This window comes from Ranitomeya imitator, chromosome 1, assembly GCF_032444005.1.
Source record: "Ranitomeya imitator isolate aRanImi1 chromosome 1, aRanImi1.pri, whole genome shotgun sequence".
Lineage (NCBI taxonomy): Eukaryota > Metazoa > Chordata > Amphibia > Anura > Dendrobatidae > Ranitomeya > Ranitomeya imitator.
Genome location: NC_091282.1, coordinates 995,897,001 through 995,922,664, shown reverse-complemented (window position 1 = coordinate 995,922,664; position 25,664 = coordinate 995,897,001). Strand labels below are relative to the sequence as shown.

General features: G+C 43.3%; 1 protein-coding gene across 1 annotated transcript in view; it reads right to left on the bottom strand.

Moving 5' to 3' along the window:
• The window catches only part of JADE1 (jade family PHD finger 1), a 110,132-nt gene that overhangs the window by 7,474 nt on the left and 76,994 nt on the right, over positions 1 to 25,664 (bottom strand). The window contains exons 6-9 of the mRNA XM_069743942.1: positions 22,677 to 22,888; positions 17,484 to 17,651; positions 16,053 to 16,169; positions 5,485 to 6,006 (exon numbers count right to left, since the gene is read on the bottom strand). Of these exons, the coding sequence (XP_069600043.1) occupies positions 5,485 to 6,006; positions 16,053 to 16,169; positions 17,484 to 17,651; positions 22,677 to 22,888 (1,019 nt within the window). The remainder of the gene's footprint in view (positions 1 to 5,484; positions 6,007 to 16,052; positions 16,170 to 17,483; positions 17,652 to 22,676; positions 22,889 to 25,664) is intronic.

The following is a 25,664-nucleotide window of genomic DNA, read 5'->3' as shown; positions in this document are numbered from 1 at the left end:
AACCCGGGTCGTGCTGCTGCAATCTGGGCGCAAGCGACGACGAGGTAATCTGGGAGCCCCTAGTAAGACTTCCCCCTTGAGATATCTGGGATGGGATGGGGAAATACTTACCTCAAACCTCCCAACGCCGATACTAACCTGAAAAGGGAATGAGACGTCCAGGGAGCTGATGGACGTCCTCGTCTCCGCAACCGACAGACTCTGGTAGGCGAGTGGGTGGGGGACGAAGCCAGGACCGGACTTCTAAGCACGCTTGTGTGCTAGGCTCCTGGTCCTGGAGAGGGATCTATGAGGATATGGGGTGGCAGTACACGCCGTACTCATAGTCCGTATTATGGGACTACAGGTGTGACTGTTCACCCTGTATCCCTCCGGAAAAACCTGAAAAGAAACGACGCACACTGAGGTAGATAAGGGTCTAATGAAAGACCCGTGTCCACCTCCTACCGACACTAAGCTAAACTGAAGAGTATAATGCCAGTCGGTGGGGTGTACACTGCAGAGGAGGAGCTAACTTTTTTATTTGCATAAGTGTCAGCCTCCTAGTGGCAGCAGCATACAACCATGGTTCCTGTGTCCCCCAATGAGAGGCGATAAAGAAAGTGCTTTAGTAAGTCAGTAAAAAGTAGGTAGGAGTATTTAAAACAAGAAAATGATAAGGGTGCCCATACTTATGCACCTGTCAAATTTTGTTTGAATGCAGATTGCACATTTTCTGTACAATAAACCTCATTTCAAGACAGAAACATTACTGTGTCCAACAGTTATCAGATACAGTAACAAAAAAATATTTAGTCAGTCAGCAATAGTGCAAGTTCCACCACTTAAAAAGATGAGAGGCGTCTGTAATTTACATCATAGGTAGACCTCAACTATGGGAGACAAACAGACAAAAAAATCCAGAAAATCACATTGTCTGTTTTTTTAACATTTTATTTGCATATTATGGTGGAAAATAAGTATTTGGTCAGAAACAAAATTTCATCTCAATACTTTGTAATATATCCTTTGTTGGCAATGACAGAGGTCAAACGTTTTCTGTAAGTCTTCACAAGGTTGCCACACACTGTTGTTGGTATGTTGGCCCATTCCTCCATGCAGATCTCTAGAGCAGTGATGTTTTTGGCTTTTCGCTTGGCAACACGGACTTTCAACTCCCTCCAAAGGTTTTCTATAGAGTTGAGATCTGGAGACTGGCTAGGCCACTCCAGGACCTTGAAATGCTTCTTACGAAGCCACTCCTTCCTTGCCCTGGCGGTGTGCTTTGGATCATTGTCATGTTGAAAGACCCAGCCACGTTTCATCTTCAATGCCCTTGCTGATGGAAGGAGGTTTGCACTCAAAATCTCACGATACATGGCCCCATTCATTCTTTCATGTACCCGGATCAGTTGTCCTGGCCCCTTTGCAGAGAAACAGCCCCAAAGCATGATGTTTCCACCACCATGCTTTACAGTAGGTATGGTGTTTGATGAATGCAACTCAGTATTCTTTTTCCTCCAAACACGACAAGTTGTGTTTCTACCAAACAGTTCCAGTTTGGTTTCATCAGACCATAGGACATTCTCCCAAAACTCCTCTGGATCATCCAAATGCTCTCTAGCAAACTTCAGACGGGCCCGGACATGTACTGGCTTAAGCAGTGGGACACGTCTCGCACTGCAGGATCTGAGTCCATGGTGGCATAGTGTGTTACTTATGGTAGGCCTTGTTACATTGGTCCCAGCTCTCTGCAGTTCATTCACTAGGTCCCCCCGCGTGGTTCTGGGATTTTTGCTCACCGTTCTTGTGATCATTCTGACCCCACGGGGTGGGATTTTGCGTGGAGCCCCAGATCGAGGGAGATTATCAGTGGTCTTGTAGGTCTTCCATTTTCTAATTATTGCTCCCACTGTTGATTTCTTCACTCCAAGCTGGTTGGCTATTGCAGATTCAGTCTTCCCAGCCTGGTGCAGGGCTACAATTTTGTTTCTGGTGTCCTTTGACAGCTCTTTGGTCTTCACCATAGTGGAGTTTGGAGTCAGACTGTTTGAGGGTGTGCACAGGTGTCTTTTTATACTGATAACAAGTTTAAACAGGTGCCATTACTACAGGTAATGAGTGGAGGAAAGAGGAGACTCTTAAAGAAGAAGTTACAGGTCTGTGAGAGCCAGAAATCTTGATTGTTTGTTTCTGACCAAATACTTATTTTCCACAATATGCAAATAAAATGTTAAAAAAAACAGACTGTGATTTTCTGGATTTTTTTTTCTCAGTTTGTCTCCCATAGTTGAGGTCTACCTGTGATGTAAATTACAGACGCCTCTCATCTTTTTAAGTGGTGGAACTTGCACTATTGCTGACTGACTAAATACTTTTTTGCCCCACTGTATATGAAACTGAAATAGCTGTTGCAAAAAAAGCCAGTTTTTATAAAACATTAAGCTTAAGATTAATAGGGGTGCCCAAACTTTTTCATATAACTGTATGTATATATATATATATATATATATATATATATATATATATATATATATATATATATATATATATATGAAAATTGTACATTCACACTGAAGGCATCAAAACTATGAATTAACACATGTGGAATTATATACTTAAAAAAAGTGTGAAACAACTGGAAATATGACTTATGTTCTTCAAAGTAGCCACCTTTTGCTTTGATGACTGCTTTGCACACTCTTGGCATTATCTTGATGAGCTTCAAGAGTCACCAGTAATGGTCTTCCAACAATCTTGAATGAGTTTCCAGAGATGCTTAGCACTTGTTGGCCCTTTTGCCTTCACTCTGTGGTCCAGCTCACCCCAAACCATCTCGATTGGGTTCAGGTCTGGTGACTGTGGAGGCCAGGTCATCTGGTGTAGCACCCCATCACTCTCCTTCTTGGTCAAATAGCCCTTACACAGCCTGGAGGTGTGTTTGGGGTCATTGTCCCCATATGTCCCCGCTTATTGTAAAGTGCTGCGGAATTTGTTGGTGCTATATAAATAAAAATTATTATTATTATTATTGTCCTGTTGAAAAATAAATGATGGTCCAACTAAAATGCAAACCGGATAGAATAGCATGCCGCTGCAAGATGCTGTGGTACCCATGCTGGTTCAGTATGCCTTCAATTTTGAATAAATCCCCAACAGTGTCACCAGCAAAGCACCCCCACACCATCACACCTCCTCCTCCATGCTTCACAGCGGGAACCAGGAATGTAGAGTCCATCCGCTCACCTTTTCTGTGTCGCACAAAGACACGGTGGTTGGAACCAAAGATCTCAAATTTGGACTCATCAGACCAAAGCACAGATTTCCATTGGTCTAATGTCCATTCCTTGTGTTTTTTAGCTCAAACATGTCTCTCCTGCTTGTTGCCTGTCCTTAGCAGTGGTTTCCTAGCAGCTATTTTACCATGAAGGCCTGCTGCACAAAGTCTCCTCTTAACATTTGTTGTAGAGATGTGTCTGCGCTAGAACTCTGTGTGGCGTTGACCTGGTCTCTAATCTGAGCTGCTGTTAACCTGCGATTTCTGAGGCTGGTGACTCGGATAAACTTATCCTCAGAAGCAGAGGCAACTCTTGGTCTTCCTTTCCTGGGGCGGTCCTCATGTGAGCCAGTTTCTTTGTAGCGCTTGATGGTTTTTGCAACTGCACTTGGGGACACTTTCAAAGTTTTCTTAAAGTAATGATGGCCACTCGTTTTTCTTTACTTGGATGCTTTTTTCTTGCCATAATACAAATTCTAACAGTCTATTCAGTAGGACTATCATCTGTGTATCCACCAGACTTCTGCACAACACAACTGATGGTCCCAACACCATTTATAAGGCAAGAAATCCCATTTATTAAACCTGACAGGGCACACCTGTGAAGTGAAAACCATTTCTGGTGACTACCTCTTGAAGCTCATCAAGAGAATGCCAAGAGTGTGCAAAGCAGTCATCAAAGCAAAAGGTGGCTACTTTGAAGAACCTAGAATATAAGACATAATTTCAGTTGTTTCACACTTTTTTATTAAGTATATAATTCCACGTGTTAATTCTTAGTTTTCATGCCTTCAGTGTGAATTTACAAATATCATAGTCATGAAAATAAATAGATACTGTCCGACATATAAATCACCATTTCAGTTGTCATTTTGGATTTCATTGTATAGGATAAATATTTTCATACTATATATTAGTTGAATCAAATACGCACACAGGCAATACCAAAATGGAAAAAAAGGTGGACATTTAATCTTTAATATTTTTTCTTTCCTTATTCATATTTTTGTTTTTTACACATATTTAACCCCTTAATGACCGCCAATACAGCGGCAGTTAAGGGTACGTATTCCTCAGCCCCGCTTTATACCTGCGCTGATAAACAATGGTATAGCACCCTCCCAGAGTCAGAATTTCTCCAGGATCTTGGCTACATGTGGGAAATGTTATTTATTAACTATTTTGTGTGACACCACTCTCTGACTTAAGGGTACAAAAATTAAAAGTTTGAAAATTTCAACATAAATTTTTTTGCCAAATTTCCGTTTTTTTCCCCATAAATAAACACAAGTTATACAGAATTTTTTTTACTGCTACCGTAACATGAAGTACAATATGTCACGAAAAAAGATTCTCAGAATCAGTGGGATACGTTGAAGCGTTTTAGGCTACGTTCACACTAGCGTTGTGCGCCGCTGTGTCGGCGACGCACAACGCACCGAAAAACGCGTACAAACGCACGCAAAACGCTGCGTTTTTCGCCGCGTGCGTCGTTTTTTGACGAAAATCGGACGCAAGAAAAATGCAACTTGTTGCGTTTTCTTGGTCCGACGCTAGCGTCAAAAAAGACGCACGTGTCGGAAAACGCAACAAGCAAAAACGCATGCGTCCCCCATGTTAAACATAGGGGCGCATGACGCGTGCGTCGCCCGACGCTAGCGCGACGCACACTAGCCGAACGCTAGTGTGAACGTAGCCTTAGAGCTATAACTTCATAAAGTGACTGGTCAGAATTGTAAAAATTGGCTTGGTCATTAAGTACCAAATTGGCCCTGTCACCAAGGGGTTAAACCGTCTTTTTAAAAAGGAATTCAACCTCCAAGTGCCTTTTTTTTTACATATTTAAACAGTAATTTTTTTCAAATAAATTGAACCTTCAATTTCTTTATGACCTATGCAATACCTTAGTACTGCAGTGTATTGTGAAACTGACGATTTTCTATGGTGCCCAGCCATAGGGATTGCTTGGGGTGAGGATGGCCGTCAGAAGCAACTGTTCCCACAGTGAAGCCCGTTAAATGCTGCAGTCACAGCTAGCGGAGAGCATATCAGTTGCTTTGGGTGCGGGATACGAAATACAGCCAACACACGCTGAATGGAGAAGGCTGGGCTATGACATCAATGCAAAGCAGCCAAAGCAGGATTATCTGTAGTCCTTCGCTGTTCCGATTTACAACCCCTTTACATCATATGAACATACAACTGAGCAGTAGGAAACAAGCTCTCACCCGTTCTAGATCCTGTCGCAGATGAGTAAATAGTTGCAAACGACGAATCAAGAAGTCTTGTTCACGCTTGGCCAAGTTGTCTTCCTCGTCCTTCTTGGGAGTTATGAGTGGTTTGTTAAAATTGGCTTTCCTCTTCAGTTTCCAATACTGGTAGATAACGTCTGTGACATCATATGGGACTTGCATGGCCTGACTCACATCCTGTACATTGACAAATGTATAGAAGTCGTCCTCAAGCTGCTGGAGTTTCAGCTTACGTTGGCTCTCGTGCTTTGCCTCCTGCTGGCAGGCAGTAAGACCTTGGAAGTCATCCAAGCACGATGGGGAAGCCCTGACGGCGCCATTTAAGTCACTAGCGCTCTCAATGATCTGACCATCCTCTGTTTTCTTGCTTCCACTATGCTTTGGGCAATAAGACTTAAATTTGACTTCATCTTCCTCTGTTAGGATGGTCTTCATCTCCAGGCCGCGATCAAAGGCGCATGTGACGTGAAAAGCAATTCGGCAATTTTTAACGGAGCACTGAAAGCAAAAAGAAAAAATTTAACGTTAGAGATTTCTACAGAACAATTCAAGGCAAAAAGCAGCAGACTCCAATCATACAGGGGGAAGCAAGCATATAGAAGAGATTCTACTTCTTTCTTCTGAGCCACTATGAGTTTTGCGATCAAAACCTGCACATGGCACTAATCAAAAAAGCATAAACAAAAATGAACATATGCAATGATATGTGACAATAACTTGCAGTGGATGTGTTTAGTATGCTAAAAGACGTCATCTGCACATACTCCTATATGGTCTTCACAGAATTTTTTTTTTTTTGCCGAAATCTCGGAGCAAAAAGTCTCTTATCAAATTTTGTGGTATTTGAGCTCCTTGTGATTTTTTTAGAGTTTCTGCTCCAAGAACACAGAAAATAAATAATAAAAAAAAAACTCAATGTCAACACACCCTTAGGAACAGAAAAAAGGAAATTGTGAATCTACATCAAAATGTGCATGTAGTACATGTAGATTTTTAAGATTTCACTCCTGCTACATTGCAGTGGAAGAAAACTGCAAAAGAAATTGACAACTCTGGAAACCTACACTGCCTGTCAGTCTCAGGAGAGAATGAGATCTGTAGAGTCTGGCTCTGCAGCACCTCGTCCCGTGTGGACTAACGGAAGCAGGTAACGACCAGAAATTATAGGTCCATGGCTTCTAGACGGCACAGGTTTGTGACATGTGGAGGGAGACTCGGATTTACAGGCATCTATAACATTCATATTGCCACAGTTGCATCTACAATCATTACCCGTGAATAGTCAGCAGAAGTAGACCCCAACAGCCTTCCTGACCCTTATTCCGATATCCTCACTTCTGCCACAGCGAATGTTTACATTTAGGGTCACATTTATACTGTGCATGTGCAGCACATATACTCTTAATTTGCAAAAAAACCTGTAAATCAAATGTATATGGAAGCATACCCATAATAAAATGTATTTTGACCAAGAAATCTAGCTAAATGACACCTCATTTCAGAACATGATCAATGGATGCACACAGTGTGTGACAGTGTCTCCGATTAACGATATATTCAGGAGTACCGGTAGTTACATTTATAGTCTTACAATTACACACAGCCCATCATGCTGATGGCCATCGGTGAGGAGGAGTTTGAGGCCCCTGCTCTACTATATAGAGCTCTGTAGGTAGGGGGCTTATAGCCATCATTGTGTTGTGGGGGTTGTGACGGTGATGTATGGTTGTTACCTGGTAGTGCAGACGCCTTTTAGACCTGATCTAAACTACTAGCAAAACTAATAACTTTCTGAACATCTCCAGCGAGCTATAGCCTGTAGTTATACATTCATGCTGCATTTGGTAATGGCCAAGGCCGTCCATTGCAGCGTGTGTAAATTGGCAAAAAAATAAAGTCACTTTCCGCTGCAGAGAGTGTTTTAGGCTGTGCTACATGACAGCTTTCTAACCTCAGAGACTAACGCACAACGACAACAGAATATTTCAACGTTCCCCTGAAAAGAAGCCAATCCACCCTCCTCTGGGCTTTCCTGCTCAGGTTGATTCAGCACGCAGATGAAAGGGAAAACACACAAGACAGTTATTAACCGGCTTTACATCATCTGAGACCATGCCGGACTGGCGTCAGAAATCAATACGCTGGAAAAAAATAAATATAAAAAGGAGCAAAGGAAACAAGAAAATACAACAGCACAAACTACAAAAGATGTTATTGGAAAATGAACAGAAGACGGCGGGCGGATCAATACACAGATGACGGCCATCACCTGAGCAATGGCAAACTATCAGACCATGGAAAGCTTTTAGTCATTATCCCATGGCATTTAACGGACTGGCAGCAATTCCAGGGATCGGCGCTGTTCATTTACAAGGCCGCACGCTGCGGTCTGTGGACGGGCTGGACGTTTACTCCATCACGCACATGCACACACTTTAATCACACATCTACAGTCATCTGCAGCCCTCGGGGGATTAGAGAAAAAACACACAACAGAAATAAAACCCTATAATTACATCTGTGATTATGTAACATCCCCCGAGAGATGAAATTCATCCTGTTTTTATCATGCCCACCTGGGAGCCTATGATAATGGCTGGAACACATATCACACATTAGTCTATTTTTAAGGTTGCAAAGCTTAACCCTTCTTACTGCTAGAAGTTTGTTTTTTTTTTTTTTTTTTACAAAGTATGAAAATTGACAAAGAAAATTCATTAAATTAAACAAAAAAACTAAATGTTTTACCCACAAATTTTCCTTCATGCAATTTTGCACTAAATGACACGTTATGTAAAATAAGTATACAAGCGTATGTTTGAGGTCTGTCCTAATCAGAGCCTTAGGTGAAAGGCACCAAGTAAAACGAGTCCATCAGCCCCATTTATGACTGGGCTTAAATGTACAGCAAAAGGGCAGAAATCAGAGCTATAATGGAAGGGGGGACAAAGGCTCAGCATCGCTTGCCTTAAGGTACCAAGAATCAGGTTTATCCATGTGGTCTCTATATAAACCAGGAACAGGAGAAATGCTGAGCAATATGACCGAGATCCCTCCGAAAGGAAACTTCTAGAACTGTGCTGATAACCAGTAACTATTCTGCTGCCTGCAGCCAAGCAACAGGTGGACTGGGTACAAAGTGACAGAACCATTATGCATTACTCGTTTTCGTATCTGTAAAGCCCAAGCTCATGCTTTCACTGCCCGGGTGCACTGTGAATGGTCTTCGAGGACACATGTGAGGTTGTGCTAATCAAAGACTCTCCATTAGATGCTGTGCCTTTCACGTCCCAGTGTCATTTCATGGGATCAGTGGGTTTTGCAGGAGATACGCCGATTCGGAGACAGAGAATACAACTTGTGCTACTGTGCCAGCAGTTTCAATGGCAGGCTGCATGCTCCGGTTATACTCCAACATGGCGAAAATAGAAAGCGGCACTGACTAATCCGGCATTAGCTAGCATTCTTGAGGCACGGTGACAGAGATGAGGCCATAGCCGTTTCACCTGTTACCACACTTCATCTGGTCATGACGAGTCACATTGTACCACCCAATTCTATTTACAACTTAATTAGCATATTTTATTACATCTAACTCCATAATAATACCTAATTATCTATATATAAAGGAGGTGTGACTGCTTTCATAACCACAACACACCAAAGCTATCTATAGAAAGGGATTTAAATAGGACTTGTCCAATTACAACAATTTATCCTTACCCACAAAATAGGAGATAACTTGCTGAAATCGTTGTGGATCTGATCGCGCAGAGCCACACAGATCGGCAGAATGCAGCACTCTTATCCCTGCACACTCTACCTGTGCTCCATTCATTTTCTATGGGGCTGGTGACCGCTGTACGCTGCTTTTTCCAGCAGCACCATAGAGGATGAATGGAGCTGTGGTGAGATGTCTGACCTGCTATGCTAAAAATTCCCCGATATGCTGATGGATGCGGTTCGGAGTGACGCGATCTCCACCGATCCGATAGTTATCACCTATCCTGTGGATAGGTAATTTTTTTAACAGGACAACCCCTTTAAATTATTACGGCCATTGATACCTATGGGGCCTAATTCCTCTGTCTTCAGGATTAATTGTGCATCTTTGCAGTGCCTTATGCCCTTCGCCCCCCCTCAGTGGTATATATTTATAATATAGAGCGGCATGTGGCACAGTTCACCAGTGGGCCCGAGAACCTGTTCCTGATGGTAGAGAACGCAAATGTTCACTGAACTGTTTGCAGATTGAATGAATTGTTTTAGTGCAGAACCACATACACTCGCATATAATTGCGTACACTGTGGACTTGGTCTACCAGCCAACTAAATTATCAAAGCTGAAAATATACCGTATATACTCGAGTATAAGCTGACCCCCTAATTTTCCCACAAAAAAACTGGGAAAACATAATGACTCGAGTATAAGCCTAGGGTGGGAAATGCAGCAGCTTCCGGTAAATGTCAAAAGTAAAAATAGATACCAATAAAAGTAAAATTAATTGAGACATCAGTAGGTTAAGTGTTTTTGAATATCCATATTGAATCAGGAGCCCCATATAATGCTCCATACAGTTCATGATGGCCCCATAAGATGCTCCATATTAAAATATGCCCCATATAATCCTGCATAAAGGTTAATAATGGCCCCATAAGATGCCCCATAGACACATTTGCCCAATATAATGCTGCACAAATGCAGATTATGGCCCCATAAGATGCTCCATAAAGATATTTGCCCCATATAGTGCTGCACAAACCTTGATTATGGCCCCATAAGATGCTCCATACAGACACCTGCCCCATATACCGTAGTGCTCCACAAACGTTAATTATGGCCCCATACAGACACTTGCCCCATATAGTGCTGCACAAACGTTATGGCCCCTTAGATGCTCTATACAAACACTTGCCCTATATAGTGCTGCACAATCTTTATGGCCCCATATTGTGCTGCACAAAGGTTATGGCCCCATATAGTGCTGCACAAACATTATGGCCCCATAGATGCCCCATACAGAGACTTGCCCCATTTGCGGTTGCTGCGATTAAAAAAAAATAAAAAAAAAATCACATACTCTTCTCTCCGTCGCTCAGGCCCCCGGCACTTTCAATATTCACCTGCTCCTCGTTCCGGCGCCACTCCATCTTCAGCGTCTTCTGCACTGACATTCAGGCAGAGGGCGCGCACTAACCACGTCATTGCGCCCTCTGAGCTGAGCGTCACTGCAGAAGACGCTGAAGACTGAGCGGCGCCCGGAACGGGGAGAGGTGAAAATCGTGCAGCGCTGCGCTCCCCTCCCCGTTATACTCACCTGCTCCTGGCGCTGTGCAGTCCCTACTTCCCCAACACTGCAGCTTCATCCTGTACGGAGCGGTCACCGTTACTGCTCATTACAGTGATGAATATGCGGCTCCACCTCTATGGGAGGTAGAGCCGCATATTCATCACTGTAATGAGCGGTACCATGTGACCGCTCAGTACAGGAAGAAGCTGCCGGCGTCGGGGGAGCCAGGGACCTGCAGGGACCGCGCCAGGAGTAGGTGAGTATAATTAGACAGACCCCGCTCCCCCTCCCCTGCCGACCCCTGGGTATAACGAGCATAAGCCGAGTGGGGGACTTTCAGCACAAAAAAATGGGCTGAAGATCTCGGCTTATACTCACCAGCCGGGGGTGGTGGTGGGGAAGGGGGAATATATTCACAGCCTGGGGTGGTGGTGGGGAAGAGGGGTGGGGGATATATTCACAGCCGGGGGTGGTGGTGGGGAAGGGGGGGGTTGATCTGGCCAAAGACAATAACAGAGTACAGATAATGTAATGAAGGATACCAGCAGTCCTATGCAACAAAAACACATACACATTTACATGACATTTTAATAAACATTAACCCCCAAAAGTGTTATCACATATACCCTGTACAGTATAGTGATCCATTAAAATCATCCCCACCTTCCCACCCCCGCTGTGTAATTACATACACCCAATGCATTCTAATCATCCCCCATAATCACTCACACCCCCTTTTACACATGCCCTACCCCATGCAATTAGATACACCTTTCTTTATACTAATGCCTCCACCATCAGTTCATTTAGAAATGTGTTAGTGTGCACTGGGACATAGGCTACAATTGGCCCATGTGTTGTCCTTTACTGACACAGACAGAAGCCTTAAAGTATGCGTGCCCACGATCAGGAATAGAAGTTTCTGGACACAGCTCACCTGTGCTGCGTCCAAAACTCTGTGTTCTACATTACAAGCACAGTGGATGGGGTTATCGAAATCCAGTGCCCACTGGGCTTCTATTTACCGCTGCATAGACCAGCGCCATGGGTGAGTTTAAGGGCATCACCATGTCAATTTCTAGCGTCTCCACAACAGAAATGTCCACAATAGATGTGTACTGGATGCGGTTGATCCCCATTGTTCAATGAATACATGCGGATTTAACTGCGCAATTGAGTGCAGCGAAAATATGCTGCATCCAAAACGCTGCTATTTCCTGATCTTGAGCATGTGCCCAAAGGGGTTGTCTGGTCCAAATTGTTACGTCTGCAGGCACTCTGTGTGACTGCAGACTTATGAATCCCCCCAAGGCATGCTCTGTGTGTGCTACGGGGATTCGCCAGTTTTTGATCCAGGACTGGAAGTTATGTATGCGTTCTACATACTCCCAGCCAGAGCCCGTCTAGTGGCCCATTCCATAACAATTGCATTGAGCGAGGCCGTGGCCAGTCTATTGATGTGGCCGTCCAGTGGGCCGACTAGTGAGCACGGCGTCCCTCCATATAAAAGAGTACGGAGTAAGGCCGCTTCAAGTTGCCAGGAGACTGTATAACTTATTTATGCCTTCCGTTCCAGGGTCAGAAACTGACGAATCCCCGTAGCGCACACTGGGTGCCGCTGGGGGGGAATGATAAGTCTGTAGTCACACAGAGTGCCGGCAGGCTTATCGATGAAGACCTGACAACCCCTTAAGATATGTCCTATTTATTGCAGATTTTATGTGTAAATTCATCAACTAATTTACAGAGCAATAATGGCAGTAAGTGGGGTTCTACAAAATGTGGATGTGAAGTTTGCAGATACTTCGGCACGTCACACATTTATATCTGCAGCATGCCATATTTGTGCTGTAATATTTTTTTTCTAAATTACAAGGGCTGTCCATAGTGAACCATTAACCCTTTGACCCCTGTTGGGTAACCTTCTAAACAAACAATAAAAATAACATCCAATACACACATATGGACATATATTGTATTACCTACACATTTGCACACACTGCACACACACTACACAGACTCATGCACACATATGTGCACCCACTACATACACACACACAGCCTATATTCATTATGTGTCTCATACATACACACAATGGTCAGCTTCTTACTTTTCACGTCCTGGGCTGCATTGAAGACGCCGGAAAAAGGGAAACAATAGGGACTAAAGTGAGGACAATTAGTGGGAACTGTAGTGAATTTGCACGGTGGAAACTTTGGTTTCTAGATTAGCGGCCCTAATTATGCACCTTCAATGGCCAGCTGTGTGATACGGCTTATGAGAGCCACAGTAACCGTTTGTATATAATAATATTTAATTTAAAAAATTCATGTATACTAAAGAATGGGGGCGATGAACTGGACATTCAGGGCACAGGTCCCAAATTAAAGTGCCTAGAGGTCCAGTTTGCATTATACATCCTCTGCGTTTTTCCATCCATAATATTCTAGCCTTTCTCCAAGCAGGACTGGATTCAGGGCTTGCTCCAAGTACTCTAAGGCCATGTTCACACGTTGCGGTTTTTACCACGGAACCGCAGCGATTTTGCCGCTGCGGGTCCGCTGCAGTTTCCATTGCGTTTACATTTACATGTAAACCAATGGAAACCGCAAACCGCTGTGCACATGCTGCGGGAAAAACCGCGCAGAAACGCAGCGGTTAAACACCCGCAGCATGTCACTTCTTTGTGCAGAATCGCAGCTATTCTGCACCCATAGAAATGCATTGATCCGCTTACTTCCCGCATGGGGCTGTGCCCACCTTGCGGGAAGTAAGCGGATAATGTGCGGGTTATACCCGGGGTGGAGGAGAGGAGACTCTCCTCCAGGCCCCGGGAACAATATTTGAGTAAAATAAAAAAAAGAATTAAAATAAAAAATAATGATATACTCACCTCTGAAGTCTCAGCGCTGCACGCGGCCGTCCGGTCTCAGGTTTGCTATGCAACCAGGACCTGCTGTGACGTCGCAGTCACATGACCGTGACGTCACGAAGGTCCTGGTCGCACAGCATCTTTGGAACCGGACCGCCGCCTGCAGCGCCGAGGAGATCGGGACGTCAGAGGGTGAGTATATCATGATTTTATTATTTTTAACATTACTATTGATGCTGCATATTGCTGCATATGCAGCATCAATAGAAGGGGTAAAATCCCGCATCGGAACCCGCAGGACAAACCGCGATAAATCTGCAGGGATAACCGCAGCGGGTTTGCCCTGCAGATTTATCAAATCCGCTGCGAGAAAACCCGCAGGGACAGGACGCAACGTGTGAACATGGCCTTAAAAGGCAGACTTCAGCCTTATCGGTCCTTTTTCAGCGCAGGATTGCTACTAACTGTCAGGTGAGGACTTTTTTTCAGGGAGTCGCTCATAAGGTCCCTCCTTATAAAACTCCTTTGGAAGCTTGGGACCTTCATTTGGTCTTAAGGGCCTTGCAGGAGGCTCCCTTTGAGCCTCTTCAAGATATTTCCTTGCCTTTCCTTTCTTGGAAAGTCGTATTTTTGGTGGCCATAACTTCCATAAGGCGGGTATCAGAACTGCTGATTGCTGATTGGTTGTCGCCGGCCGGGTGCGACCAATCAGTGAAGCGTGGTTCAAATCCCGCGCCAATTCGCAGCCGGACTGTGCCTGTCGCTGATTGGTCGCGGGCGCAACCGATCAGCGACGCGGGATTTCCGTAACGGACAAACAGTTAGACGATCATATATATATACCGTATATACTCGAGTATAAGCCGACCCGAGTATAAGCCGACCCCCCTAATTTTGCCACAAAAAACTGGGAAAACTTATTGACTCGAGTATAAGCCTAGCGTGGAAAATGCAGCAGCTACCGGTGAATTTCAAAAATAAAAATAGATGCTCCATACCATTCATTATTGCCCCATAGATGCTCCATATAAAGCTGTGCCATATATAATGCTCCATACCATTGATTATTGCCCCATAGATGCTCCATATAAAGCTGTGCCCCATATACAATGCTCTGCACCGTTCATTATGGCCCTATAGATGCTCCTTATAAAGCTGTGCCATATATGCTCTGCACCGTTCATTATGGCCCCATAGATGCTCCTTATAATGCTGTGCCATATATGCTCTGCACCGTTCAGTTTGGCCCCATAGATGCTCATTATAAATCTGTGCCATATATAACGCTGCTGCTGCAATAAAAAACAAAAACAAAACACATACTCACCTTTCTTGCTTGCAGCTCCCCAGCGTCCGGTCCCGACGTCTCTCCGCACTGACTGATCAGGCAGAGGGCGCCACGCACACTATATGCTTCAACGCGCCCTCTGACCTGCACAGTCAGAGCGGAGAGACGCCGGGAAGATGGAGCGGCGCCCGACATGTGGATCGTGGACAGGTAAATATGACATATTTACCTGCTCCCAGCGATCCTGACGCTCCCCCTGCCCGTCACACTGTCTTCGGGTGCCGCAGCTTCTTCCTCTATCAGCGGTCACCGGTACCGCTGATTAGAGAAATGAATATGCGGCTCCACCCCTGTGGGAGTGGAGTCCATATTCATAAGTTTAATGAGCGGTCACACGTGACCGCTGTACAGGGGAAGAGCTGCGGCACCCGAAGACAGTGTGACGGGCAGGGGGAGCGTCAGGATCGCCGGGACTAGGTAAGTATGCCTCAGACCTCTCCCCCCCCCCCCCCCTCACCTGCCGACCCTGCCACAGACCGTGACTCGAGTATAAGCCGAGAGGGGCACTTTCAGCCCAAAAATTTGGGCTGAAAATCTCGGCTTATACTCCAGTATATACGGTAGATAAATTACATCTGGTGCTTGGGGACGGGGACAGCATGGGCCTGTGTGATGTCAAATGCCAGGGCTGAATTTCAGGTACCGCCTTTTTATCTGTAGGTTTCCTGTACTTGAAGGGCGGATCCCCTTTCTCTGTGGTGCCGTCATGGGGGAAGGAGAAAATATAAAACAATTAACTTACGGATGTTGTCCTTAGTGGTAGTTGAATCCAGGACCCCAGCATTGCAAAGCAACAGTGCTATCCACTGAGCCACCATTGTGCCCAGCAGCTTAAAGAGAAACAGTTTGTTTTGCTCAGTTTAACAAAAATGGTGGCAAAATGTATACTTCCTTGCAATTCCTTTTCAGGTTTGCCTAAAAAGTGTAGCATGGTAAACTGTCTCTGTACAGCTGCTACCCTAACAATAAAGAAAAACAACAAAAAAAAGATCTTGCAAACCATTTACAAAAGTTATATTGAGCAAGCCTTACCTGTATGCAGGCCCCAAACTTGTCATTACACAGGTTGCAGAGAAGAGCCCAGCGACTGCTGGGAATGTGAGACACCTTAGTAATGGGCTCCATCTTTTCTGGACTGCCAATGCTCACCTAGGATAACAACAATATATCATTATTACATTACAGTAGCTGGAATAAAACCTTCTCACCAAGATATTTAAAGGGATTGTCCAACTATTAGGACAACCCCTTCTTGAACTAAATGTTTGGCCTCAATAAAATAAAAAACCTGTCCTCACCTCCCATGCATAGAACATGAAGAGGAAGTCAGATCAGCAGCAGCCCCTGGTTTCCTTTACATAGTCAAATACGTAGGCGGTGACAGTGAGGCCAGTGCTGATTGGGCGCCAGGCACCACGTGTCAAACCGCATGAGAGCCCCGGGACCGCTAGGGCTGACACTGGTAGACAGCACCAGCACTGGAAGTGAGTAGAGGTTTTTCTATTTTACTTTATCGGTGCCAAACATTTAGTTAAAGAAGGGGGTTATCCGCAGTGGACAACTGCTTTAAAAAGAAGCAAATACATAAATAAGAACAAAAAAAATGCTCAAGAGAAATTAGCATTTGTTCACATCTTGGTAAATTCTTACATTCAGGGAATATGAAAATAAGAACTGCTCCCAGTGTAAATATACACAATTTTTTTTTCTTTTATTTATTAATGGAAGCCAGTGACAGACATACATTAGTTCTCTACATTAAAATGCAGCAACAAAAAGGCAAAGTCATTTAAGTATAGAAATTACAGTACTGAGAGATATTTTAATGAAGTGCAAATGGTGAAAAAAAATTGTTTTTGAAACATTTCGATTTAGTCAGTATAAAGCATGAGAACCAGTTTTTTCGAGTGTCCTACGTGTGTTTTTCAACACGACAATGCAAGACTGTATATGTTGATTGTGAGCAACCTGCGTGGTTTCAACATGCCATTGTGTCCTGTTCCAAGACACGTGTCTCATCAAGCATATATAGGTAGTCATTAGCTGGTAAAAGGAGGTGCCAGCAGTGGATCATGCTGATTTGAGTGCCCAACTGCATTTAGTGAGAATAATCACTTATCAGACCACTAATAACCTCACTGATAGCAGCCAACATGTGCGAGTGCGTGTATTTCTGCACTCATACTCAATATCGAAGGTTTTAAACATTTTCTTTCCATTGTTTCATAATTTGCACATCACTAACATGTCTATCCCTCCTGTGATTTTCCTAATTCTATGACTTTACTTTCTAGGGACAATATAATATAGATAAGCTTGATCTACTGCAATAAGTCAGATTCAAATATTTATGGCCGCACTTGAAAAACACTATACCTGAATATAGTGTCCAAATATCTACAGAAGATATTGTTATCAAGTCAATAAAAATTGCAGACTTTACTTAGAGAAAAATAGTAATACCTCAGGAATCCACAGAGCACAGCTGACATGGACCCACTTGGTGCCACTGCGTGTGGGCTTCATAGCCCCTCCTTTCTTCGGACACAATAAACACTTTGGCTGTACCCCTAAGGCACAGGTCCGGCACAGCCAACTTCCTTCTGGCACTTTCAATATGCCATAACATGCCTGAAACCAAGCGAAGAGAGAATCATTAGCCTGCAGAATAGAACATATATACATTTATTTTCAGATACAGATACGATTTTTGACAAATACATTTATGTACTGTGGCATTGAAGTAGAACAAGCAATAAGAAAATTAAAAAAAGAAGCTTTTGAAAAAAAAATTAAAATCACTTCCTTTGTCCTATTAACAAATAAAGAAAAAATAAAACATTTGGTATTGCGGTGTCCGTAAAAGTCTGAACTATCAAAATCTAAAGTTAAAAAGAACAACATCTCTACCAAAATAACAAAATGAAAAGCGATCAAAACATGTCAACAAAATGATACCAATAAAAATGTCTTCTCGCCATGCAAAAGACCAAGACCTCAAACGGCGTCATCGACAAAAACAAAATAGGTCTCAGAAAATGTAAATAAACTAACAGAAAACTATATAGTGTGGTATTGTGGTAATTGTGCTGATCTGGAGTATCATATGGCTTGGCCATTTTTTTACAGAATGATCAACGGTGTTTAAAAAAAAAAGACAAGAAAAAACAAAAGTGGAATTTTGTTTCCTTTTCAGGACACAAAGGTAAATGAATGGCATAATTAAAAAATAATGCTATTCATTAACCCCTTGGCAACATATTCAGTAATAATACGTCCACGTGTCCTGGTACTTATTGACGGGGGACAGATTATTACGTCCACGTGATCGTGTATACAAGCTGTGCGCGCGATCGCTGCCAGGTATCAGCTGACACCTGTCACCGAGTGCCAGGAGCAAAAAAAATGATAGTCCCATAGTAGGACAAAGTCAAAAATATATATATTTATATATAGTAAGTGTGCAAATTGCCTCTTCTGAGAAAAAGAGGACTTAAACTCTATAGCGCCACCTGTTGGAAGTAGCGATCCTACAAGTCACCATCAACCCTTTAACGAGTCGTGCAATATGACTTAGGATAAAAGCCAAATAGTATCTCAATTCGCAGACACGGTGTTTCGGGTTTTGGCCCTCGTCAGTGCGAAGCATGAGAACTGATTTGGCTAGGTGAGAGGCTCTGGATTGGGGTCTATAGTATAGTAAGTGAACACCGTAATAAAATAAAAAACAAGGCCAAAAAAACCTATGCATTATCATACCGCTGAAGAAAAAGTGGAATAAAATGCGATAAAGAATATACATAACCATGGTACCACCGAAAACGTCATCTTGGCCCACAACAAGCAAACACTCATACAGCTCCATCACCATAAAAATAAAAAAGTTATAGCCCTCAGAATAAAGTGATGCAAAAATAATTACAAATAATTATTTTTTCTATAAAATAGATTTTTTAATGCTAAAGCGCCTAAACCAAAAAAACACAACAAACAACTATATAATGAGGTATCGCTGCAATAGTAGTGACCCGAAGAATAAAACGGCCTTATCAATTTTACCACACACTGAATGATATAACCCCTCCCCCCCCCCCCCCACAACAACAACAACAAATAAATCATGAATTACTGGTTTTTGTACATTCCGCCCTTCAAAAATTGGCCACGTTCAGTAGAAGTTGTGGGACGAATTACGGTGTTGTTTTTACCCACTTCTCGTGTAAAAATGTAATATCTGGGGTAAAACAAAATTTTGGGGGTAAAAATGTAGTTATTTTTTCCTCTCTGCCCAATGGTATAAAATTCTGTGACCCACCTTTGGTGTCAATATGCTCACTGCACCCCTAGATGAATTCATTGATAAGTGTAGTTTGTAAAATGGGGTAACTTTTGGGGCTTCTGCTGTTCTGGCACCTCATGGCACCTGCAACCCATAACTGTAAAATCTGGCGCTCCTAACCTTCTGAGCTGTGCCCTGTTCCCACGGTTTAGGCACATCAAGGGCTCTCCACACAGGACATGACATCCGCTAACTATTCTAGGAAATTTTACATTCAAAAAGTCAAATGACGCTCCTTCCTTTCCGTGCACTCAAACAGTAGTTTTCTCCTTCATATGGTGTACTGGCGTACTCAGGAGAAATTACACAACAAATTTTGGGGTCCATTTTTTCCTGTTACCCTTGTCAAAATAAAAAAAAAAATTGGATTGAAGGTAATTTTTTTGTGAAAAAAAAAAGTTAGAATTTTTTTTTTTTTTCACATTCCAAAAATTCCTGTGAAGCACCTGAATGGTTAATAAACTTCTTGAATGTAGTTTTGAGCAGCTCGAGGGGTGCAGTTTTTAGAATGGTGTCACTTTTGGGTCTTTTCTATCTATAAGTCACTCATTCACTTTTAACCCTTACAACTTCTTAAAAAACTATTTTGGTTCCCAAATTGTTCTGATCTAAAGTAATTGCTGGTGCGTGGAGCTCGGCGCCCTGAAGGGAACCGTCGCCCCTAGTATAGCTCAGGCATGGCATCCCACGTCGCACGAGAGGATACGGGGAGGCGACACTCGCCATGCTCGCCTGTTGTTGGTTGGGCGAGATCGGCCCCTTGAAAGGGTAGGCCGCCCCAGTCTATTTTGTGTGACATGTCTCTGTGATTTAAGGACATGAAAATTCAAAGTTGACAAATTTCCGTTTTTTTTTTTTTTAAACAAATAAACGCAAGTCATAGCAAAGAAGTTTTACCACTAACATGAAGTACAATATGTCACAAAAAGAGTCTCAGAATCACCAGGATCCGTTGAAGCGTTCAAGAGTTATAACCACAAAGTGACAGTGGTCAGAATTGTAAAAATTGGCCTGGTCATTAACGTACACTAAAGGGGTTTTAAAAAAAAAAAGCCCTTATACGACAATGTCGAAAAATAACAAAAGTTATCGCTACTGGACGAAGGTTAGGGAAAAAAGAAGAGCACAATGACAGATGATGTGAAGTTGTTGCTTCAATGGGACAGAGCGGCCTGGGAGGAACCGATGCAGTATTAGGTGGGTGGTTTTCATATCATGGCTGATCGATGTATTGTGATTAGTGATGAGCGTGTGTGCTCGGATAAGGTGTTATACGAGCATGCTCATGTGTTAATAGAGTATCTTCGGCGTGCTCTAATACTATGTTTGAGTTGCCGTGTTCGACAGCCACAACACATGCAGGGATTGCCTGTTTGCTAGGCATGTGTTGTGGCTGTAGAAGACGTGCAGCCACAGCGAACAATGATCACATCACGACCCAAATAAGCGAAAAATATAATATATAAATATGTGCTTGTACAGCCATACCCAAATTGATGGTTTTAATTCTTGAAGTACAAGTTCATTATTCAGGTTCCTGGTAAGTCATTACGTCCTCACATTTCATGGAAAATCTCTTTGGCTTTAACCATACGGCAGTGATGTCAGACCTCCATTCCGCCTCTCCACCACGGCATGAAGCAGGTACTGGACAGGCCTGTCATCACTCACATGACGTGAACAGTTATAATATCTCAGTGTCAAACATCTCTGAGTGCTAAGAAAACATGTTCCTTATCAACTTTAACCAAGAAGACCATTTGTCACCTTCACATACAGTACTGTCACCAAATGCGATGAACCTCAGATTGCTAGTAATTATTATTAGTCCCATGACCGGCTCCTCATTAATCATCAGACCATGGATGTTATGAATGCTACACACTAGGCAGCACATGATGTATATATAAACTGCATGTGAGGGGGACTAGTCTGTTGGCGGCTTATACCCCATAACCACAGGGGCCTCAGATCATCTAGTGCTGCGTCAGGCGCTGGCTGAAGGGGTGACAAGTCATCCTTTCCACCTTAACCCTTTCCCAACCTGGCAATCTTCTGTATTTTGGGGCGTTTGCATTTTTTCCTCCCCTTCTTCCCAAGAGCCAGAACTTGTTTATTTTTGGTCCACAAAGACGTGTGAGGGCTTGTTTTCTGCCCCACAAGTTATAGAATTTTAAATGACTATTGATTCTACCACATAATGCACCGGAAAAAAAAAAAAAAAGTTTCCAAGTTCAGCAATAAAAAAGATGAAATAGAATACACATCTGCAATGGTTTCTTCTTTTTAGTTTCGTTTTCACAGCATTCATTGGGAGGTAGCAATGACCAGGCAAAAGGATTACAGCGATATCCAAAAAGAACTATACACGTTTTCTATTTTAATTTAAGTAGACAAAAAAAAAATTAAAATAATCATCCACTTATTTCACCATTTTCACAAGATTTTTCAGCTGATGGAGCAGGAGGAGGATGTGTCTATCGCATGGCGAGCTGACATTTTTATCGATATCAATTTGAAGTAAATGCTACATTTTAATAGCTTATCGCATTTTTTTGCGATGTGCCAACCAACATAACAAATTCAGTCATTAATCAGGTAACTTAATTTTAATCAGACTTATGGACACCGATACCAAATATGCTACTCCCCATATTTTAAAAGGGGGCGATTGCAATTTTTCTGATTGTTAGTGAATACTGAAATTTCTTTATTTATCAAGCACATACCCCATACGGAACGATTGATAGGTCTTTATATATATGGGTTGTCAATACTCAGCTCAATCTTAACAGAAAAACTGCTTCCCAATTCGTGCCAATCATTACCATGCTAGAAACTGAAAAGGTGATGTGACAATACACGGCAGTTGCAGTTGGCCACCCCCTATAAAAGGTAACAAGTGAAAGGAAATCTGTCAGCAGGTTTTTGCTACCTTATCTGAGAGCAACATGATGTAAAGAAAAAGACCCTGAATCCAACGATGTATCACTTAGATTACGGGGTGCAGACACTTTTTAGATTTAGAATGCAGCAGAGCTAAGGATGCTAACCCCGCCTACACCAGGCTCTCAAAGTCCATAGATAGTGAGCTGCTTATCACAGGAGGGGGCGTGCCAGACTGCCAGGCACACTACTCTAGTCAAACAATGGTAAGTTTCCACTACTAAAACAATTACATGTAATCAGAGAGGCATCACTGAAATCTGTGTTTTAACCCCTACAGAATTCTGTCTTCAGATTACATACCTGCTGACAGATTACCTTTAATGCATTATCCAGTCTATAAGACCAGAACACATGGCTGATATACCTACCTGATGTACACAAATGTTACATTTATCACAGAAGACCATTTCATTGCCATCTTCTCCATCTGGGGACTGGCAAACATCGCATACGACATCCTCATCATATTCTATTCCAAGGCCTTCCTCAGTCTCGATGGCATGGTTCATATTGTCGTAACACCTCTGTTCAAACTCCTCCATTACTCGCTCCATGACGTATTCATCCAGTTGTGGCATACCTACAAATCAACAAAGTAAGGATGAGCCCTCACCGGGCACTATGAAGGCATGAGAAGACTTCACAATTGTGATGCAGGTTTCATTAGAACAAATAAGGCCGGAGGCACAGAAAAGCGTGTAATGCTATTCTTCCTATCAGAATGACAACCCCCACTGGAATCTGCTGTGAGATGAATCCTCCAGTTTGGAGTTTTGCACTAGAATTGGAAACCACAATTCAGATATTAACCCCTTCATGACCTTGGGATTTTTCATTTTTCCGTGTTAGTTTTTCACTCCCCTCCTTCCCAGAGCCATAACTTTTTTTGTTTTTCCGTGAATTTGGCCATGTGAGGGCTTATTTTTTGCGGGACGAGTTGTACTTTTGAACGACATCATTGGTTTTAGCATGTCGTGTACTAGAAAACGGGAAAAAAATTCCAAGTGCGGTGAAATTGCAAAAAAAGTGCAATCCCACACTTGTTTTTTGTTTGGCTTTTTTGCTAGGTTCACTAAATGCTAAAACTAACCTGCCATTATGATTCTCCAGGTCAGTACGAGTCCATAGACACCTAACATGACTAGGTTATTTTTTATCTAAGTGGTGAAAAAAAATTCCAAACTTTGCTAAAAAAAAAAAAAAAAAAATAAATAAATTTGCGCCATTTTCCGATACTCGTAGCGTCTCCATTTTTCGTGATCTGGGGTCGGTTGAGGGCTTATTTTTTGCGTGCCGAGATGACGTTTTTAATGATAGCATTTTGGTGCAGATACGTTCTTTTGATCGCCCGTTATTGCATTTTAATGCAATGTCGCGGCGACCTAAAAAACGTAATTCTGGCGTTTCGCATTTTTTTCTCGCTACGCCGTTTAGCGATCAGGTTAATGCTTTTTTTTAATTGATAGATCGGGCGATTCTGAGCGTGGCGATACCAAATATGTGTAGATTTGATTTTTTTTTATTGATTTATTTTGATTGGGGCGAAAGGGGGGTGATTTAAACTTTTATATTTTTTTTTATTTTTTTCACATTTTTTTTAAACTTTTTTTTTTTTACTTTTGCCATGCTTCAATAGCCTCCATGGGAGGCTAGAAGCAGGCACAGCACGATCGGCTCTGCTACATAGCAGCGATCTGCTGATCGCTGCTATGTAGCAGAAATGGAGGTGTGCTGTGAGCGCCGACCACAGGGTGGCGCTCACAGCCACCGGTCATCAGTAACCATAGAGGTCTCAAGGACCTCTATGGTTACAATGGAGACGCATCGCCGACCCCCGATCATGTGACGGGGGTCGGCGATGACGTCATTTCCGGCCGCCCGGCCGGATGCGGTAGTTAAATGCCGCTGTCTGCGATCGACAGCGGCATTTAACTAGTTAATAGGTGCGGGCAGATCGCGATTCTGCCCGCACCTATTGCGGGCACATGTCAGCTGTTCAAAACAGCTGACATGTCCCGGCTTTGATGCGGGCTCACCGCGGAGCCCTGCATGAAAGCAGGGGATCTGACCTCGGACGTACTATCCCGTCCGAGGTCAGATAGGGGTTAAGAGACTTCGAGGGAACCTGTCACCCCCCTCAGGCATTTGTAACTAAAAGAGCCACCTCGTGTAGCACTAATGCTGCATTCTGACAAGGTGGCTCTTTTAGTTATGCTCCCTGCACACGCTGAAATAAGACGCTTATAAAATGTGCCCCCTCATACCATGAAACCGTCCCGTGGGGGGGGGGGGTCTTTCCCCCTAATCAGACGCCGCACAGCCGTCACTCTGGGCCTGTGCGCGCTGCGCGCTGAGCGCTGCCTCCCCTTGCTTCATTAGCGTCCCTGCGCTGTAAGTTCAAAGGGCAGCGCAACTGCGCATGCCCGGAAAAAAATACTTACAGCGCAGGCGCCAGGAACGGTAATGAAGCAAGAGGAGGCGGCGCTCGTCACGCACAGGCCCAGAGTGATGGCTGTGCTGCGTCTGATTAGGGGGAAAGACCAGCCCACAGAACAATTTCACGGTATGAGGGGGCACATTTTATAAGCGTTTATTTCTGCGTGTGCAGGGAGCATAACTAAAAAAGCCACCATGTCAGAACGCAGCATTAGTGCTGCACAAGGTGGCCCTTTTCTTTTAGTTACAAACACCTGAGGGGGGTGACAGGTTCCCTTTAAAAAGGGTATTCCCATCTCCAAGATCCTATCCCAATATGTAGTAGGTGTAATAATAATACTAGCAAATTCCTCTAATAAGAATTATAGTAAAGTTCTTCAGATTAGCTTTGTCACTTAACTCATGTTCAGGGCCAGGACCAGTGTCACTACTCGATGCACTTGGGCAAGTGCCAGGGTCTGAGCAAGCAGGGGGCCCACTTGCTGTTGGGGGTACCAGCTCGCTATGGGGCCCACGAGTCGGGGGGAGCCCGATGCAATGGTTAGGCAGAGAGGCTGGTCCTAACTATGAGCTCTTACATACTGCTAGAAAAGGCAGCATCAGAGAAATGAAGAGGCACTTATCCAGACAGCTTCTGAGCAAACTCTAAGGGTATGTGCACACGTTGCGGAAAGGTGTGCGGATTTTTCCGCACTGATTTTGGTAAATCCACAGCAGATCCGCAGCAAAATCTGCAACGTGTGCACATACCCCAAATCAAGAAGCGCACCCTCTATGCCTAGGAAACAAGCTACTACTTATACAGGCCAGAGGTGACTGGCTACCAAAGCAACAAACAGCATAATACGGAAAATCATTGTGTAATGGAGAATGGAGAAGATTTTTAACAAGAGATAAATTGCAAAGTTGCTTATTTTTAC